The following is a 21,522-nucleotide window of genomic DNA, read 5'->3' on the forward strand; positions in this document are numbered from 1 at the left end:
AGTGAAGGGTTCACATTAATTTATCCAGACTACTAAGGACATTGATCTAGAGCTGTTTACTGTAAGAATCTTGCTTGTGAAAGTATCTTGATACCTCAGGACATGCTCAGAATAAGGATCTGAAGTAAGACTACTCTCACATAGAAAAACAACAAAATAATTAACTTTGAGACTTTTATATGAGCAATTTAATGAGAGGGAGACAAGGCACACAGCCAGAGTGTCTTCTGGTTTTAATATCTCCCATTGGTATCTACTCAAGCTGCAGAACTATCAGTCTTTGAGGGGCAAGAGAATGTACCTGAAAAATACTTTTTCATTTGTAAAAACTAAAACCACAGTTAAGTGGCATCATAAAATATAGGAGGGTTTTTTTGCCTCTTGATGATGTGCCTCTAGATGAAGTGTGTAGCTTTTATACCTTATGATAAAAGCTACCACTTCTGCAAGTCAAGTTTAAATGTGGTTTAAAGCTAAAGCGTTCTTTCTTTCTAAGTGGATCTTCTGTTGCCCTGAACTTTATAAAAATACCTGTTGATTTCTACTGCTGGAAAATTCACCTTTTCTTTTCTGACACTGCTCTCTCATCTCACAAACACTTCTGCAAGATTTCACAGTGCTCTAAGAAAAACTAATACTGTTCTTATTCCCATGGTTTAAAACACAACCTCCAGTGGTAGCAACAGTCAGAGGACTATACTACCCCCTATCATTCAAACCATTCCATTCTATAACCTTGTTAAAAATCGGTCTAAGGTAACATAGCAACTACTGAGCTACTCCTGTTGCTCATGTTGGCTGCAATGAACTTGTAAAACAGAATCAGGAAGTGAAAAGTGCTACTGAATGCCTGCTGAGCTGCAGCTTAGTTATCATTGCATATTAGCACTGCATAAAATTAGTCTTGTAAATCCTCAACAAAGGATGCAAATTGTAGAGTACATCATAGAAATCACCACGGCCGAGGGACATAATTATAAACCATCATTATGGTTAATCAGTTAGCTTTCACCTCTTCAAATGTTACTTTCATGCCTGGTTTGGAGAGTCATAGAAAATCGTCAGATTGAACTTATTTTACCAGATTTTGCTTGAGAAATGTTCCCCTCTAGATCTTCCTGAAACCGAAAGCTCAGGTTCAGCTCATGAAAGGGCAGCAGTACAATGGCAGGGGCAATACAAATTCACCCTGAGTGGCACTAGCAGAAATGCGTGTATACATTTAAATGCAAGTAACTGGATGGGCAGAGGAGATAATGTGCACAGCTATTGTTCATATACTTAAAATATTATATCCAACTTGAAGAAAAAGGAAAGGAGGTTTCCCCTCAACTTCAGATAAATCTCATTAGGTTTCTGGAATCATATGCCAAAAGGGTCACTTTTTTCATGTCGCTTAGCTGGGTCTTGACAGTCTCTGAGCAACTTTTATAGTTTGGTTGGGAATTATTTTAGATCCTGGATCAAGAAAAATCCTCAGGCTTATGAAATTCTCCTTGGCAACACACTGAAAACCCAGCGTCCTCTGATGCCTCTGATTCTTATGTGATCAGGGACACTAATGATAATGACCCTTTGCTGAGTATGCTGTGTCAACTACACCACTACATTCAGAGTGGACAGGGACAAACTATGTTTGCTCTTCAGGCCCCTTGGGCCCTGTCATATGCTATTTGTTCTTGCATTAAGAGGTAGTTTGACTCAGCTGGGCTGACGTTTCCTTCAAGTCAGTGTATTCCACTCATGCAGTAGCAGCTACCAAAGCATTAAGTGCAGACTTGAGCCCCAGCAACAGTCCTTTTAAGTGGCTTTTTTGATTCATATCCAGGGCTTTTCACATGTTTACTGGTCATTCTGGAATCCAAAATGACACATTAAAAAAACCTAAACCAAAACAAAAACTAGCTTTGCTATTTGATATTCAGGCAGCATAGCCTCCTCATAGTTAACACGGCTGTTCATCAATAACATGCACCAAAACCTGTGACTGTGAGATGACGAACAGGTGACTTGATATCACTGCACAACATCAGATGCATCAAATGGTTTTAACTTTCTTCTCTGTCTCAGGAAGGAGACCTGATTTGTGATTACTCTGCTACTCACAGCTTTCCCTCATTTTCCTTCTACTTCCCATTTCAATTTTACTTTTCATTGTAATAGGATGTCCTTGTGTTCACATCACCACAGATGTACCAGTTTTTTCCTGTTGGAGTTTAAATTATTTTTAAATAATACCCATGTTCTTGTGGGTTTAATGGGACAGACTTCTGATGATGTAAACCAGATAGAAATACTAATGACAATGCAGAGCATTTTTCTAGTTAATTTGCATTTGTAGCTATAGTTGGAATTCAAAGGGTTTATTTCTGATTGCTTAGATTCTTCCACTATTGCATCAGTGTGATTCTGCTCATGTTATTTGATGTGATGCAGGATTCAGTTAGAACAGTGACTTTCTAAATGTGAATCAAGACCATCTGTGATGTATACAACAAACATTTGTATGCCTACCATCTATTTATTTCAGTTAGTAATATACTGGCATATAGAGACAATAACATCAAAAAGATTATACTGAAAAGATGTCTCCCCTCTGTCTATCTGGATGATATGTGTTACTACAGCTTTCTACTTACATGTGAGTAAACCCCCAAAACTCCCTCTTTCTGAGCAAGTCTAAATAAGCACCTGTCAGACCTCCTGTCGTGATGTCCCAGGGAATGTTTATGATATAGCTTCTGTCCTCTGTTCTACTCTGGTGATGGTAGAAGTCATAAAGTTTTATCCTATGCATAATACCCTCTTTCCTGATTTGCACCCCCACTGTGGAAAAAGAGCATTTTCAACAGTATCTTAATTGTAAGGCTGCTCAGAAAGTGATTCTAAAGTTACAACTCACATTATCATTTATAAATGAACTTTTCACATATTATTATAAATGAACTATTTCACTTTTTTATACACCCCAGACTTCTTGTCCTCCAGGCCCTCTCTAGGTCCCGGCCCATAACTGAGGAAAATCTGCAAACTAGCCAGCTGTTTCTGTGGGAGAAACAGGGGTGAAGCTCGCTTCAAAAAGGAGTTTTTAAAGTACATTTAGGAAAAATATTGTAAAGATAAATATCATCTACAGACATGACAGTGCTTGAGCTGATTTACCTCTTGTGTACCTCTTTAGCTGACGTACACTAAAGATTTTTGGGCAGGAAAGCAAGTACCTGTCACTTTAAGTAATTCACAAGGATACAAAATAGCAGATAATATAGCCCACCTTTGTTTATCAGAAAGGAGAAAATTACACACAAAGCTTAACAGAGTTCTCTTCTGATTCAATCCACTTTGTCTTATTTAGCACCTTAACCAAAGTTAAGTCAGTGTAGATAAAGTGTAAGACGAAGAGACAAGAGGCTGGGTCTGGGGAGAGGCTGAGGGTGCCAACACAGGGCTGGTGAATAAATTTAGCAGCAAGGGAGAAGAAGAAGAAAACAATGTCTGGATTTGGAAGCCTGGCAAGTTCTCCACTTGCTGCTCGGCCTGTGTTTAGCAATTCTGATGTGCTACTGAGCAGACAGCTCAGGCTCAGGACGACTACTCTCCCTCAGTCCCTCTTCAGCAGGCAATGAAAGCAGGCTCTACTTTGAAAATCTTCCCCCATCATGCAAACTGACACAGGCATGCTTTTCAAAAACCCACAGCCAATCTGTTGATCATTACTTATTTACAAAGGCCTTCAGGCAGAAAGTCCTGTAAAAACCATACTTGATACGGTATACACTAGCTTTTTCTGCTTGTGGAAAAAAGTACCCCTAAGGCTACCTCAAACCATCACTTTCTATTGCACATAAAATGTACAGTGTAACACTAAAGTATTTAATATATATGGTATAATATATCTACAGGAAAGGCATTTGTGTAGAAGTATGTTACCCTGTATTTCGTAATTTGATGTTTTGCTGAAGGCTATGACTTGAAAAAGCCTGCACCTAGTACAGAGGACCTGTCATCTCAGTACCCAAGAGCCAATAGAATAAAGAAGTACCCTTAAGCAGCAAAACTTTGACACAGCTTTGAAGCATATGAAAACAGTATAACTCCCCAGAATTATTATTACTCAAGATCAAAGAAATGAGGCATACTTTACATAGCAAACAGGGACAGCGTGTTCAGCTTGCTCTCTCTTCCCCTCTCTTTTTATTTCTTCTTCCCCAAAATTTGGATTTGGTGTGTGTGTGTATGAATCTCCCACATGTTTAAAACTTTAAATGGTTAAAACTATTAGCACTAGATAAGAAAACTGTCCAAAGGTAAGTAAATTGAAAACGAGGCTAGCATGACAACTGGCACCATAAAAATGAGAAGCTTGCCAGTATGTTCATTTTATTCTTCCTCATAAACTGTAAACAAGCATGTAAATCAGTGTCATATGGGCAAGGCTGAGCTAACAGGAAGGCAGAAAACTTTTAATGATACATTTAACAGAAGTAGATGGTCAATAGGAAAAAGAAACTAAAGCAGGGTGCATTTTCCTCTGTGAATCAATCTCACTTTTAGTTCTGTACTCTAAACAGAGATGAAGATGACTTCTAGAAGTCATGTCCTTGAATATACCTTATATTGCAGTAACAATAACCTGCAAAATGGATGCTTCTGTAACTGGCCAAAGAAAATTCTAGTCCGCTGACTGAAATACAAATAAGGGTATTACTTAGCTGTAGCCAGAATCGTTAAAGGGACAAAATAAATTTCATCAGTGATTTTATATATCGAAAGAACTATATATTCACATTATGTTTTTTTCACTTAACCTCTGTGACTACAGAGCAATTACAGGTATACATACACCCCAAATCCAAACTGCATGGATGTGTCCGTTTATGTGTATAAATAAGTTCGCATTTTTCTCTGTGAAATATATATATATATACATGTGCAGTGGAAAATATCTGCTATGGTATTTAGTTCTGGATACAACTACGGACTGAGGTTCCAGCCTAGCTATTTAGATATGCAAAACCAGAGCAGGAACGCCCTCCTTGTAGAAACTCCATGTCTACTCTCTGATCCTGCTCTGACTGACTTGAGAAGGCAAAAGGTGAAGCATCTTTTGCAAATGCTTTATTATTTTAATAGATTCCAATTCCTTGCTGCTTTTCTAGTTTTAACAAATCTCTTAGAGGTAGTTTGTCCTATGGAAGAAAACTCAATAATCATAGAAAGGCCTACTGGTAGAAAATAATACATACATAGCAACAGGGGGAAAATATCACTAACAAGATGATGTTTTCATCACCCACTTTCAGAGTATGTACTACCCTCTTAAAAATGCCTGTGTTTCATAATTAATGTGCTTTTAGCCTGACTAAAATTGCATTAGTTTTGAACTTTGCTTTGGCAAGTACATAGATTATTAGACTTTTTTATCAGTCTAAATCAATTAACAGAAATTTGATTTCAATCGACAGGATAAAAGGAAGGTAATATTCAGGTTCATTTTTGATTGTGATGATACATCTCACATATGGCCTTAAGTACAGAAAACAGTACTCAGAGGGAATCCAACAAAAAGAGAATTGCCTGAGGCAAACTAACCACATGAGTTCCCCTGATTGGTTAGTGCTATCATTAGTGCCACTGCTGTTTAAGAACTACACATGGACAGGACAGGGTGACAGCTAAGACTTTAAAGCCTATGTATTTTTCAAACAGCTTTTCAAACTGTTTTTTATGACAGAATTTTTTTCAGCTCTATCATTAACTGCTGACAAGCTGACAGAATAAATACTTCAGCCTTTCAGACACGATCTAACAATCTTTTTTTTCCATCCCCCTCCCCTTATTTTTGATGTAGGGGGAGGAGAAGAGCAAGGAAGGAAGAAAGGAGATGAAGATACAAGTTTCTTACAATCTTACCTCATCAGTTTGGGTGAGGAGTTGGGTGAATTTCGCATGCCTCCATTTCGCTGCTTTTTTTTGGGTGATAGTGTTGACGGCTGCTCATCTTCAACTGGAAATATAAGGAACTCATGAGATTAAGTACTGCTCTAAGTGCAATGTGAAATACTAGTGAAGTAGCAAAGAACACACACTCTATCTCCATTCACGCACTGATACTTCATTTTTAACATAGGCCCAACAGTAATAAAAATCAAATACATGTTAGTGAAAGAGACTGGTTTGAAGGAGAAGCAGGGAAGAATATCACGATTTTGAACACAGGCTTTCAAATTGGTTTCATACTTCAAAAACAAAGGAGAGGGGACAACATTCGAGTTATTCTTATGAGTTATTTTCAGTTAATCATCTGCACTACAGAAAAGTAGAATTAGTGCTCTGCTACAGTCCCAGAAAGACAAAGTACTAAAAGAGAAAGACAATGCTGCCAGCCTGCTTTTGCTAATGAACTAGACACCAGTTGGTTCTTGCTGCTCACATGCCAAACAATAGAGTCTTCACGAAGAGATGTAAAATATTCAATGCCTTGATGTTCAATGATTCAGTTAGTTGAGAATGTGAATGCAGCCTGCCATTGTGCAGAAATCTCCAGCACAAGTCAGACCTCATCATTCTACCCTTCTCACAAAAGGGAGTTTTAACAGGAGTGAACAGAATGAGGTTGAATGGAAGTGGGGACACAATACCTGTATAACAGAGGATGCATGTGTTATGCAATCTTTTAATGAAGATGAGGTGCATTTTCAATGACAGATCCAGATGTAAAATCACATACAGTTTTGCCAATCATAAACTACTCTTGGCTAACCTATGTCACAATACACACTGCTTAAAGAAGTGCAGTTTTGAATAACTCATCTGTAACAATTAACCATCATTTTTCCTGCTTCAAGATTTTCACTGCACTTGGTAATCTGCACATGAGGTTTGCATGTGCTATCAAACAGAATTATCTTATGCCTGCTTTCTCAAATTCATACTAACACTGAATTATTCAAATAAAAAGAAAGAAAAATACACCTCTTTTTTCATTCTATCGTTAACTGAAAACATGTACTAGAATATAATATAACTGATGCCTAGGAAGCTGTTACTTTAAAGCTAAAAGGAAAGAAATTAGTAGTAGTAGTAGTAGTAGCAGCAGCTATATTACAAGAGCTTAAGACGCATTAGCAATGCACAAGCAGAGGCTGGAAAAAAAAATAATTCTACCTGCAACAAGCTACACAGGAAGAACAACAAAACCTGTATATATGTCATCTACCCTGGACCTACATGGGAAGAAATTAGCACTATCCTTCTGCTATAACCCTCTTCTGACACTATTTTATTACAGGCTGCATTCTAGCCGTTATCTTGTCTGTTTGCCCAAGTTGGCTATGGCACTTCATTTTACCTTGTCAAGGCCAAAGGGCCGGGCTCTGAAAAAGCAGATGTGCTGACTTTTTAACCGATCTGATATCATTTAACACATCAAAATAACAGAAAATATCACAGAAGAAAAACTAAACAAAATTAAAAAAGAAAATGCCACCGACGTCCCCCAAGTGCCCCAAAGAATGGTGCAATGACTCTCTAATAATAAATTTTTTTTCACTAACTTAACTTTCTTTTCTTCTCAGGCACCATCCCCAAAGACAAAGCCATTTTCTTCACATCTGACTTTTATTTTTTTTCCAAAGTCAGGGTTCTATAGTGGAAATGCTTACTGCTGATTAGTCAAGTACCACTTTTTGTTTGTCAGAGAGATAAATAAGCCCATAGAAAATTCTCAAAAATATACAAATTGAAATTTTCTTTCTGTGACTGTTTGGATTAAGCTAAATCACTTCAGCAGTCAGCTATTTGTAATATGAAGCGATTATGCACAGAATTATTTTCTTAGTACTATTTTTCTATTTCTATTTCTACTATATTTATATTTCTATTATGATTATAACAAAGTACCAGAATACCCTCTGCAAATCACTCATTTGGAAATGGCCTAGTCTTTAAACTTGTCTATCAAAAAGTTATTTGTGTGCTATTCCACACAGACAGTATGTTGCTTTCAAGATATACACTGTTCTCTCTTGTTCTTTATAGGATATAAATATTCAGTTCCAATCTGATGAATCCACCACTTAAAAGACCAAAGAAACAAGAAACATGCAAAATGTTCCTTCCAGAAACCAGCTACAACTGATACGTTTTGCTCTCTTGGTAGTAAAAATTCTAAATTTCACTTAATTTAATCTACTTCCATGGGATTACAGAATGTTTGTTGACAGATTTAGTACTGCACCATAAGCAAAGTCTATTGTTACACCATTTTAACAGTTTAAGGAAAATATACAGCCATCAGGATTGTGTGCAAAATCTTAACACAAGTCAACTGTAGATGGTATTACAGACAGAAATATTTCCATGAACAATAGAAAACGCTGTTAAAAAAATAATTTTCCAAGTTTTCAGCTAGCTAGTCAGACTCCTGTCTGATTCTTAGATACTGCAAGTTAGTACAATAAAGATCTTTTGTACTGCATAGTCCAACATTCTTGTTCTCCAGTGTGGCCAATTGCTACCCTGCTGTCCAATTAAATACCAAAGTCTTACTAGTATCAAACAACCAGAATAACCATTTCTACAATTAGATTTCTAGCGGTCTGCATTTATTTTCATTACTGCATCTACAACAAATAAGCTCCGTCTTTTGATACATGCTTGTCATATCCAAACTATGCTATTGTCACCAGTTGCCTGGAAAAGTCCAAGGTTAATGTGTCTCATTAGTTATTATCTGTTAGCAAAGCCATCTGAGAGATCTCAATTTGTTGCTAAAGCAATGCCTTGATTAAGCAAGGAAGCCATTTATTCTCATTGCAGCAATGAAAGGTGATCTGTCTTAATCATATCACATCCAAACAATATTTTGTTTGGATGTGAAATTGGTGCATAGACTTTACAGGGCAGCTGCATATTAGAAACGCAGCTCCATAATAATGGGGGAAGGGAATCCATGCATCTGAAATATGTGAATGGTATATAATGGACACCATTACTTATGGCTTGGTTCCCAAAAGTGTTGCAATGATAACTCACAAGTGGCTTCTTAGTACTAAGTAGGATATAAAACATATTTAATTATTATCCTTCAGATACTCTTAGCAATTTCCTGCATATTTAAGGAAACAGATCTAACAGAATTTTTAGTAAAGCCATAAAAGGTCATTTTACTTGCATGGTTCTTTGTCTGCATTCATTTAAAATGGAGTCCCAAATTTGCTTGTTCATATGAAAGACAAGCATTTTTCAAAAATGATATATGACAACTCAACTCTGATGTTGTATGCTTGACCTAGTGTTTTTGTTAATAAGTCCTTGTGTTTAGTATTTTGACTTTTTATGCATGGTTTCCATTAAAATACAGTTATATCATGCAGACTTTTTTTTTTTCACCAGCTTTCATCAAAATTTCAAATAAGTTCAAGAACTGGACACAGAATTTTACAGAATCAGAACTCCAGCTTCTGAGTTCTAATAAAATTCAAGAGCTTGTTTGTGCATCCCTAAGTATAATAACACTTTATGTACTGTTGTAATAATCCACTGCTCACTTGTCTAACAAGCAAAGAATCTAACAGGTTTAAAGTTCGGGAAGACTCACTGCTAGAAAAATGTCAGGCGAGCCTAATGAGGTTTCAGATGCTTCAGTTTATACTGGAGTTTAATTTAAAAGTTACACTGATGTTTTAACATGTTTACTTATTCTTGTGTAAAGAGGATTCATAATTTCAATGACATAACATCCAGACAATGTTCTACGAATTGATTTAAGATGTGCTGGTAATTTTTACAGCCTTAATATGAAACTGAACATCTGTAACAACATATTACTTGACTTTCATCCTCATTTCATTTCTAAGGCAAAATAAAGGGAATGTCTTTCAGAAAGAGTCAACAAGTTCACAGCTTTTTTCTTTGTCATTTTGTTACTATTTTCTAAATAAATCTGTCTCCTTCACCACCTCTCCCAGGCCACCAGCAGAACATTTTACAGACGCTGTTTTTACATACCCAAAAGAGATAGGATTTGAAATAACATCTATGTTACTGAACATCTCAGGGACTGGAATACCTGGTAAACTCATTCTGCCTAGCATGTAAATGCTTCAGAGCAAATAAACCTTATGAAAGGTAAAGCACAAACCACCCAGAAACATTAGTTGACTAGCTAAATCAATTAACTTATTAATCACCACACCTGGAGAAATCCACATCTGGAAGCACTTAACAGAGCATTAGTAATGTCATAGTCACATTGAAAACAGACTGCAAGACCATGCACAAACCAATATGTATTGCTTTATGCATCCAGCTACAGGGCTACCTACGGAGATCTTGGTTCAACCCAGGCTTTTGGGAGTGGTAGCGGTATTTTACAGGCAAGCTGAGTGCCCTTTGCAATCTACAGTATGTAGATTTTCCTTGTTCAACAGAACTCAATAAGTTGTTGGGTAGGATGAGGCTCCCTTTACGGTTATTAACAAGTGGAACAGGTTCCGTGACTCCTTCAGTGGACTTGGCACCAACCAATGCATTAGCAGTTGCATTCTTGAATTGATATGAACATTTTGGGTAACTTGATCTAGCTGCATTCTTTACTTCTAAACAATAAGAAAAAGTTCAAATTAATGTCTTTGTATTAAAAATTATTTCAAACTACAAACATGAATCAGTTTTGATATTATGTGGAAATACAAACTTTAAAGCTTAAAGTATCAGCTTCTGCTCCTGAAATAAAGGCTTATTCAGCTATTTCAAGTTTTTTTTTCTAAAAATGCCTTTTTATAAAAGAATACTTATAAAAGTATTATTCCACAATATTATCATCTTTAAGCAATAATCCCATCCTAGGGTAAGTGTGTCTGAGGAAACACTTATTTCCCATGTGTTGATAAAGGCTTTGAGATTTACTAGCTGTGGAAGATGTTTATTCCTTTGAATCCACTGAAAATGACAGGGGAGGTAGAGGACTCTGCTGCTATTAAAATAAATAAAGAATCATGGAAAAAAGTAAGGCCAAGACTTCAAAATTGTGCAAGCATACTTATGGAATTAAACTGATGCTTAGAAGCCTACATAAAAGTTGTCGGGTATTCAGAAGTGCTGAATACTGTAAATTTCAGGAGTCACACATAGCACCTCTGAAAAGAAAGCTAATAAATTTAATTTCTAAATATGGATTTATCTTAAAACTGTGATTCTTAGTCTTCCATTACTAATATATCAAAGCTAATTAAACAAAGCAAGCCCACATTTTTATACCTCTAACAAATTACAAACTCCCTAAAAGACAATTACAAAATGCTTTTCTGGTAAAAATATGCAGTAATGATCTTCTAATGCTCGTTTCATTCTGAATGAGTATATTATAGAGAAGAAAGTATATTACTGATTCACTAAGACCTTATATTCTGTTATATATAATGAGGTGAGGAGGTTAGGTAGGGAGTAGTTCATGGACCGATAATCTTGCAGTATTACTTCCATGTGTTTCAATTGCCTTCAAATTTTCATGGAGAATTTTGAGTAGACAGTAGCTCCAAATTATTTGAGGAGGTTGGCATGGTTTTGGGCATCTTTATCTAATTTACCATCAGCTAGAAAGCTGTCTGGTAATGGGAAAGACACATACATAGCATCCACGTGCTTTCCATTTATGTTCAGGCACAAAATCTCTCTCACTCAAAAAAGAGTAATTTGGATGTACTTTTCGACAAGGTTCGATTATTTGGTGACAAAGTATCCATTCCCGTTCAATGATGTCTGAATTGATGGCATGCTACTGCTCTGAGTAAATACAAAAATCAGTGAAAACAGAACTAGTGTCTAACTCACAATGTTTTTCTGTTCTTTGCTAACAGTAGTAATGTTTAAAGTAGAATGATAATAATACCTATATATTAATAATAATACCTCATGAGAGTTCACATAAATTTTAAATCACTGGAGGACAGCATATATCTGATTAGCAAAATTTCCACAAAAATGCTGTGTATCATATTGGATACAATACTTGAAAATTATCAGTCTTACCTCGGAGTTACTGGGGGTTTGTCAAATCTTGAACTTCTATCTTTGATATTCCTCTAGTGAAACAATTTTCAGATGATAAAATGTCACTGCAGAAACTTACCTCCCTACATAAGTCACTGGTCAAGCATGTATTTGAACAGTTTGAAATACATCAATTTAGTTCTAGTTTTAAACTACAGACAGTAATATTTGAAATAATCTTTATAAATCTACACGCCTACATCAAAGTACTTTCACATACCATGGAAGAAGACCAAACCTATTAATAATGCTTATCCACCCTCCAATTAAGTTGTTTAAGAAACATCATAATCTTTTTACAGTCTTTTCTGGAGTACAATAAGTGATGGTTTCAGATACCAGACCTGACTATTAAGCACTAAACTTCCATAATAATGTATGGCTTATGGCATATTTCATGCAGATATAAGCAAGCTTTCCCAAGAATTTGTGCTTGCAGTGTCACAGCATGAGCCAGAACTAAAATACCTTGTCTTATAGCTTGAGCTTGGCATCATATTTAATAGCATCACATGATCTTGTTCAGCATGAAGGCAGACAGAGCTGCTTAAAATACATCCTACTTGCCTTTATTTTCAACAGTGTACATAGGTACTACCACTGAAAAGGAACACATTAAACACTGGGGATAACAGAATTGTCATTTTTGTCAAATTATTCCAAATTTAGAAGTTCTAATGACCAGTTTCACCCCAAAGAGGGTGAAATAACCTCCTGCCTTGGACAAGAGCTCAACTGCTTCAGAAGAAAATGGAAGAAGCCCCATAGTACAGGAGCATGGAGTACCCTGTTCACAGGACAAGTTTCTTTCTGACTCAAACAGTTTATGGCTTATGTCTTTTCACTGAATCTTGAAAAGCAAAGAGTACAGTATAATATCTAAATAACTTTGATAGACATAATTATCTCTTTCTCCATTCCTTTCATACAATTACATATTTTTTATCCTAGAAGAATAAAACTGGTTGTTCTAAATAGCCTGTCAATTTGTACATGAACACTGTGCCACAAACACATGCACGCCATGATACACATAAAACTACACATACCAGCACAGATGTGCAATTTTGAACACAAGAGATTACTATGCTTTCAGATTAAGCAGTATTATGCAACTCAGTGAGAAATACACCATCACTTCTGCAGATACATATTATAATATGCAGAACCTGAAACGGTTTTTATAGCACCCTGTTGTTCAGCAAAGGCAGTTTCTTTTTATTTATAATTAAAAAACTGATAGGGCGCTTGCACCACTACGTGGGCTGATTTCCACAGAAAACATATCTGGGAAACAAAGATTGCTGTTAATTTTACAGAACTAAATACATCCTTACATGCTGTCACTGCCTCACTTGGTTTGGCAACTGCCTGGACTGGGCTAATTTCTTGTACCACTATGCAATGTTAAACCACAACCTCCAAATCCACACGGATTCTCTTCCAAGTACGTGATGAGTTTAGCACCAGTAAATCCATTAAAAGAGAACTATTTTCTAGTCACAGATCAGTTTCTCTTTATCTAGTATGACAGAAACCTTTATTTTTAATGCAATTTTTTTCTGCCAAAGTTCAATAGAACTATTTGGGACACTTGTCATGTATCCATAAGGCATTATCATTGTTAACTGAGAACAGAAACAGTTACTGGTCATTTTGAGAGCAAATTTTGAATAGCTCTTTGAGCATGGCAAACAATAAGGAAGGGGATAAGAATAGAGAAAGAATAAGGGATTCCATGTTTTCACTAGTATTTCCTAATTGCACTGTGGGTGGACACTACTTACTTTTGGTAAATGCTGCACAGAACTTGCCCAAGAAATCTGTCAACATTAGACAGATAAAAAATCATATCTATAAAATGTGAAATATTAATGCAATTTATGTAAACATATTTTGAAGCTGTATGCATTCTTAATCCTTTCCCCCATGCTCAAGAACTTCCTTTCAAGCTCAATGAATATACACTTGCCTACAGTCTGTATTATGGAATCGTGTCTGTTTCTATTTCTCTACATTTTATTTATTATAATGAAGATATTTTTAAATACAATCTGCAAGTCCCTGAACATTTTTAAAACAACCAATATAGTTAATCTAATGCCTATGGCAATCTCTATTTATTCTTTGTGAGCATACACTTGCCAGAACTTTAAACTGGGCTGAGCTTTAATTTAAATGTAACAAGGCAGAATACCAGTACAGTGCTTTCAACAAAATGGCTGAAACTGGCTTCAGCATGATTTGCCTGGAAGGGAAGATGAAAATGTGTTTTAAAGGAGAAAAAAATATCCTGACCAAAACCAGACATTCTAAACAACCACCACTGATACCCACTGCTCCCTTCCTCCCCCATCTCTATCAGCTCCTAGGCTTTCAGCACCGTTTTTCGCCAGACACTAGCACAGTGTTTTCCTTCATAGTCAGCCATCAGCCAGAGCTGTCACTTGCAGATACTTCATTTTTGTTTCAGTCTAATTCATATTGCACTCCCTTAATCTCTGCAGTGAGTAATGTCATGCTGCTGTACAGATATGCCAGATCCAGCTCTAGGAGTATAGAGAGTGTTTTTAACAGTTAAGCTATCCTGGTTTGTAAAAATATTTTATTTCTCCCCCTACTTAACTGTTCTCTTTCTCCTCAGCATCTTCCCAGCTGACCTCCAAAGGAGCAATCACCATTCTGCAGTCTGGCATGTCTTCAATGAAGCTCAGCTTTCACATGGTCAGTGAAGACAAGCTGCAGCTTTGTATTACTAAATGCAAATAATCAATATGTTGATTGAGCTTTTGGCTACCAGAGTTCTTCTAATGGGAGTGACAGTGAGCATGACTTCCCTCTTTCAACGACAAGCCTGTTTAGGCTTTGCTACCTACCACTTTGTGAATCAGGCAACTGAAAATACCCACAGCAATTCCTTCAAACTGTCAGCTATTGCTGTGATTCCACCCAGCACTCCCTGTACAAGACAACAGATTAACCATTAGGCTAGATATGTTGAAAATATACAGCTTCAACCTTTCCCCAGCTAGCTCAGAGCAATATATAGATGATTATTTCAACCGTCAGCTGCCGCATAGACTTAAACCCCTGCACAATAACTCCTGGATTCATCTGCCCCTTGTCAAACTTGCACAGCTTTACTTTGAGCATACATAGTGTGGCAGTTTCACTGCGGATCTAGAATAATCCAGACGGCTGCTGTCTCTTTGTTAACAGGAAGCTAAACTGATGAGTTTGTAATGCATTTCTTATCAAAGGTAGTTTCAGGAAAGAAAATGTGGCCAATCAGTTTGGGTTGAAAATTAGCATAATCTTGAAATATAGTTTAATTGGAACATTTGTTACGAAAATAATATTATTCCTCCCCTTTAAGAATTACTTTATGCTAAAGAACTATTTCTTTAACAAATTTACTTGATTTTTTGGTGGTATCGGATGTAATGAAATCGTTGACTAGAAACTAGAATACAATGGTGCTTGATGAGACACAAGAATATTAATTTTAGAAACTGCAGAGCAGTGTTTGCTTGGTGTCTGGCAATTCAAATGAAACAAGATTGCTGGTTTTGTTTCTATGTGCATCACAAACTCAGGGAAATGCATTTAATTGTTTTTTCTTTATACAAAGAGAAACAGATATGCATCATCTCTGATACAGAAACATGTATCTCTACATATTAGCACCATTAGAAAAGCAGGTGAGGCTCACTGGCTTTTAGTTGTGGTGTGTGCCATCTGAAGCAGATAAGGAAATGGCAAAATTCAAGAATGTCAAGAAAACATCATCTCAATATTTTACAAACACCGAATGGTGCTTACATGAGACATGGTCTTTGAAAAAGTGCCACCCAAGAAACATCTTTTTCTCTTTTTTTCTCTTGTCTCAGGCTTGCACATTTTGGCTAAAAACACATGATATTGAATGACAAACGTATTGCCCTATTTATTTTTTTCTTTCTATTGGCATTCTATGCTATGCTTAATTTTTCATTGATAATACATGGTCTTTCAGTCTGAATTCTCTTCATGCATAAGGGATTGAAACTTGGCTACAGATATATACCTCACCCTTGCTTTTCCCTGAATGCTGTAAAAGGACAGTTAATAGAGCTGCTCTGATATTCTGTGAAACCATGATAAAGTTCCTGAGCTTTTAGGGTAATGTGTATATAGAATGAAAAACAGACTAGAAAGGTGTTTGGAAACCCAGTAAATTGTTAACTTGAGTCGTTGGTGAAAAAAAGTCCATTTATTTTTAGGGGTAGAGAAACCCCCTTAAACTACAGTAGAACTTAGATTATTTTTTTTTCCCATTGCTCCTTCAGTTTAATTCAAGAGCATAATTATTACAAATTATTTACAGAGATAGCAGTTGGTATTACTTTTCTATTATACTGACTTTAGCAAGATGTTGTTGATTCAAATTCCACTGAAGTCAGAGAAAACACATTGACTTCAGTGGACTTTAGATGAGGAACTGTTCATATCTCATGCTTCAGTGTGCAGAGCTGATAAAATGGAACAGGAAGAAAGTCCCACGTATACAGCATTTTACATTCAGTTGGGCAATTTAGAGAAGAAAGGCCTCAGATTTTATGGGCCTGGTTTCTTGTTCTTATACAGAAGTATATATACAATGTGACACGATTGGTATGTAACAATCACCTTTCCTTTCCTCTGACAAATGTGCACAGTAGATAAAAAGCTACTTTATTTAATTTCAAATCAAATTCTTATTTATAGACTAAGTCAAACGTACAATGAACCTTGAACCTATTTTCTGATTCAGATTTTCATATTCCCTCATACATTTTTCTTGATTTTTAGTCTCCATTCTCTATTGCTTTTTCAAGTTTATGATTCAGTCTGCAATTGTTTATTCAAGTCATTATACTGTTATCGGAAAACTGTCAAATGAAAAGTTAAGAAAAACCATCAGTAGACTTTTTTCCCCTCTGTCCATATAACTGTCCAATACAAAATACTATTTGGGTAAAGCAAAGTTTATTTTGGGAAAGAGTGAAGAAAGGGAGATGTGTCTAAATTGTAGAATTTAAAACAGAACACAGTTTGTGTTCATGGGGGTCTGTTTTCCAGACTAACATCAAAGTGAATAGAATTGACTGTCTTTTGAGAGTGCACTTTAGAGAATAAGGAAAGGCTAAGTCTCTCATTGGGTATGGTGAATGTAAATATTCTCTGAGTTAAATTTTAAATTCTGTTACTTTATTATGACAAGCTGTTCTGCTATCTGAACACTGAGGAGGAGGAACAGCAAAACACTACGCCTGTGAGTCAGAAAAGAGCTGGTCAGGTCCTGTGTACCCTACTGTGTCACATGCAGCTATGAACTCGTTTTAGAGCTCCAGCTGCTGCATCTATCAGAAGCAAAGTACAAAAGGATTGCTTAAAGCCACATGTTAACTTTTTAATAGAATACCTGATGATCCCATGGTTACAGAGGACTGGGAAATCTCTTGACTGGGATTTAGTTTTACCACTGACCTGTTATACAGCCTTGGGTTGCTCACTTGCAGTCAGTTCTCTTTTAACAGAGTTCCTCACTTACGGCTCTTGCTAAGACTCAAGCAACCAAATTAGCTGCAAATGTGGATGTTAATCACTCATTTTCTCAGATCTACCAGGTATAAGACGGTGTGGCTGCTATTACTGTTTCTAAAGTAAGTACACTTGGAACACATTCCATTAGAACATACTACATGCATATATGATGAGTAAATTATTATTATAGTGGTTTTTTGGTTTTGCTTGGTTCGTTGGTTTTTAATTTTACATGAAAATGTAGCTCTTTAACTGAAACATCTTTTTTATTTCTATGCTTCTTTTTTCTTTCCTTAAAAAAATAGGTGTCAATTTAAGAACATTGATTTCCTTATGAGTTGTCCTTTGACAGTTCCACAAGGCATGACATGTAAAGTCAAAAGGCCCATCTTTGGGGGATTCTTTAAGAGCAAGAGCAACACACAGCAAACTGTAGTGTTTCCATACCCATTGTTCTAAATTCAGTGCATTGTCATAGACCATCCTTGTCTCAATACACAGCAATCCAAAGTGTATTGCCTCAGAGAGGATTTTGACACCAACTGAAAGGCACATAAATGAAGAAGTTGCAGTGCTAGTGAGGGTAGACTGTAGTTACATCATTCTACCAAACTGTAGGGGAAATCTGTCCTGTTCTTACAAAGTAAAAGAAGTTTCCCCTGACTGAATACACTCACAATCTGATCAGTCACACTAAAACCAATGAAGTTCTCTATGTGGATTAAAAATAAGTTACTATTAAAAACATAAATTACAATAATTTGAAAGGCCACTCACCATGAACACTTTGCTGTTAACACTCACTTAGCTCCATTAAATTCAGTGGGGAAAATATATAATGCCTAGAAGTTACTAAAAGAAAAAATAAGCAGAGGAGTCCTTGGTGATTGCCCTACTCCTTGAGATTAGAAATCTTGTATTTACTGCACAGACTGTGTTCCTCAGATAAAGAGTATTTCAGTGCGTAGGGAAAGGCGTAAATATATGCCGACTTCTTTGGAACAGGACTCCACAAATTTCAGCTAGGTCTTGCTGCAGCTGTTTACTTCCTGTGAACATTGGGAAGTGTAGTTTTCATCCTACAGAAATCTAATTACAATTATTACTTTGTTTTTTGGTTCAAAGTGCCAATTTATCTCAATATCTTAAAAGTACACATTTCCAGTGTCATTCCAACCTGCATATCCTGAAACTTTAAACTGAAATAACCTTTACTCTATCTTGCTTATGACAAGTTTGAAAATAAATTTCTGATAAAAGTGTTTTCCCTTCCAAAAAAGACATACTAGGTCCCCGTGCCCATTTCCCTGTCAGTACAGCATTGTTGAGTAAAGACAAGATTTTCATAAACTTCTTATAAATCTAGGGGACTCTATTCTTAACTTCTAAGATTTTATTTTTTTAATTCTTCCTCTGCTTTGCACTGAGTTGTCATATTTCTGAAACACACAGTTTAGAAGACATCGCTCAGCATGGGGTTTTTTACTAGGTGGTTAATATGCCACCAATAAATTGGATGGGGGGGGGGGGGCTTCTGTTTGTTTGTTTGTTGTTTTTTTTTTACTTTAAAACTTCACTACCATTGAATTTCTTTTCCCTTTTGGTTCCTGTTTACCCTTATAAAAAAGGGTGTAGAAGTGTCTGTGTCTCTGAACAAGAACTGAAATCTTGACATTTAACTCTGGCTTTCTTATTGTCAGTCTTATCCAGCCTTCATCCACATCAGTGGAAAAACTTCCACTTATTAAATGTGAATAGGATGAGGCTCAGTGATCCCCAATATTCTTTCAGGTTCAGCTGTAATATTCCTCTGGGATGGAGGTCTTCACATGACTGTTACCTGTGAGGTCATAATCCCATTTTCATATGTAAAATGAAATGCTGTGCATGTTCACATACACACTGGTTTATATACAAGCGTTTGCACTGTATATACCTATTTGGAAACACTTTTATGCAATTAGAATGAGTCATCTGAAATATTATAAATATTTTTTAAATAAAAATGTTTCCTTGCAGTAGCCATACATAAAGAAGTTCTAGGAGGCTTTTCAGTCACTTATTTCCAAGCCAGCACCACCACCTGCTGGTTACACGGAGTTTCAAGCCCCAGTGCTGTGTTTGTCTTCAAATCTATACAGAAGTATATATAGAACACGGTTTTTCTGCTGCTCTTAAACGTAAATATGCTCTTGCTAGAAGACAGATTTTTAGTACACTGGTTGCAGTTTAACAATATTCTATTACCTAAAGTATGGCTTTCATAAAAGTGGGGAATGTTAATTGCTGACGAACTAATTCTCTTATGCAAAGTACAGTAAGTTAGAGGCTAGACATCCAAATTAATCAAATAGATTGAACCTGTTGTATTAAAACCCTTATTGTTACATATACTGGTTTTATCACTTAAATATACTTCACAACACTACAAAATCAGTATTTTTATTTTTATAAGTGCTCCTTACTTTAGTGAGTTCTACAATGTACTTCATTCTTGTAAAGCCCTGTTCTTCTCTGAACAAATGTATCCAAAAAAATATCACCTGGTATGTATGTTAATATAAAAACAACTGAGACATAAATAACTAATATTAAACCTATAAAACAATAGCAAAAATAGCGATAGCAACAAACGGAGATAGAACCTAATTCATTGCTATGAAAATTTAGGGAATTATAGCACATAACTTCTAAGTAAACAATGTCAAAACAGGAAGTAAACCAACACAATAATAATAATAAAAAAAAAAAAAGAAATGGAGATGTGATGTCTACGTCTATCTGAAAAAGAACCTGCAAAAGTATTAATAATCACATTGCTGCCAAAGCATGCAGCTCTTCGACTGAAATTGATTTCTATGGGGAAGCAAAGGATGGCAATATAATAAGGGTGGAAAATAAAGTGGTGATAACTAATAACAATGTTACTTACAAAAGTGTTTTGATCTCTACCAGAAGGAATACTTAAAAGGATGGATGTCTTTAGTAAAGATAATATTTTTCAAATAAAACCTAAAGAGGATCAAAACCTCCATACAAAATTAAAAAATGACTGTTATAAATTCCCTCTGATTATTTCTCCAATACTCAAAAATACTGCACTAATAACACTGAAATACATGCAAAAGTTAGGTTGAACTATTCATAATTATTTTAAGATGCAAACGCATGCCATCTCACATTCATCCTATGTGAGACTACAACAGTATAAGACTATCCAGACTAACAACTGAGAAGGAAAGCAACTACTACTTGATCTACCAAACTAAATGGATAGCCAGCTTTAAAAAAAATAAATAATTAAGTATCTTTTGTCCTTTTATTTTTCACTTTGTTACTAAAGCTACACAGAGATGTCAAGCTTGCTTAGTTCATGACAAGGACCAGGCAGATCTCATAGAGAGATCAAAACTCATGACGAGGTACAGCTTTTGAAAGAAAACTTCATCAAAGGTAAATGTATTGTGCTTCTGTTTTCATTAACCAAACCCTGATGAGAATATGGACGTTACCAGAGGAAGCAAAAGTAGCCTGACAGCAGTACCCTCACTCTTAGTAGTACACAATGCACTGAAACAAGAGGAGAGGAAACAAGGTAATGGAGCATTTTTGAGAGAGGATCTTCAAAGTGCTGAATTAGCCTCTCAGGTTGCTTAGCAATGTCCTGCAGAATGCTTGGTGTGCTCAGTGTTATACGAAGGAAATTACTTTGTGAGTATAAAATTAAATATAGATGATGCTCATTTTCAAAGCAGGTAGCATGATAAGGAGAAAGAAGACTGATTAAAAAAAATAATTTTGAAAAAAAACCCACTGAACTGTCAGCATTTCTGTTATAATGATCACACCAATTTCACAATAAAGTCCACAGTCACCTGGAAGAGGAGGAACTCTCTCCAACAA

The 21,522-nt window shown here is 36.0% G+C and overlaps 1 protein-coding gene across 6 annotated transcripts in view; it reads right to left on the reverse strand.

The window, feature by feature from the left end:
• The window catches only part of KCNMA1 (potassium calcium-activated channel subfamily M alpha 1), a 496,510-nt gene that overhangs the window by 59,267 nt on the left and 415,721 nt on the right, over positions 1–21,522 (reverse strand). For all 6 annotated transcript variants that reach the window (XM_065670697.1, XM_065670696.1, XM_065670698.1 and 3 more), the window contains one exon: positions 5,914–6,007. In XM_065670697.1, the coding sequence (XP_065526769.1) occupies positions 5,914–6,007 (94 nt within the window). The remainder of the gene's footprint in view (positions 1–5,913; positions 6,008–21,522) is intronic.

The sequence above is a fragment of the Lathamus discolor genome, chromosome 3, assembly GCF_037157495.1.
Source record: "Lathamus discolor isolate bLatDis1 chromosome 3, bLatDis1.hap1, whole genome shotgun sequence".
In the NCBI taxonomy this organism is placed as follows: domain Eukaryota; kingdom Metazoa; phylum Chordata; class Aves; order Psittaciformes; family Psittacidae; genus Lathamus; species Lathamus discolor.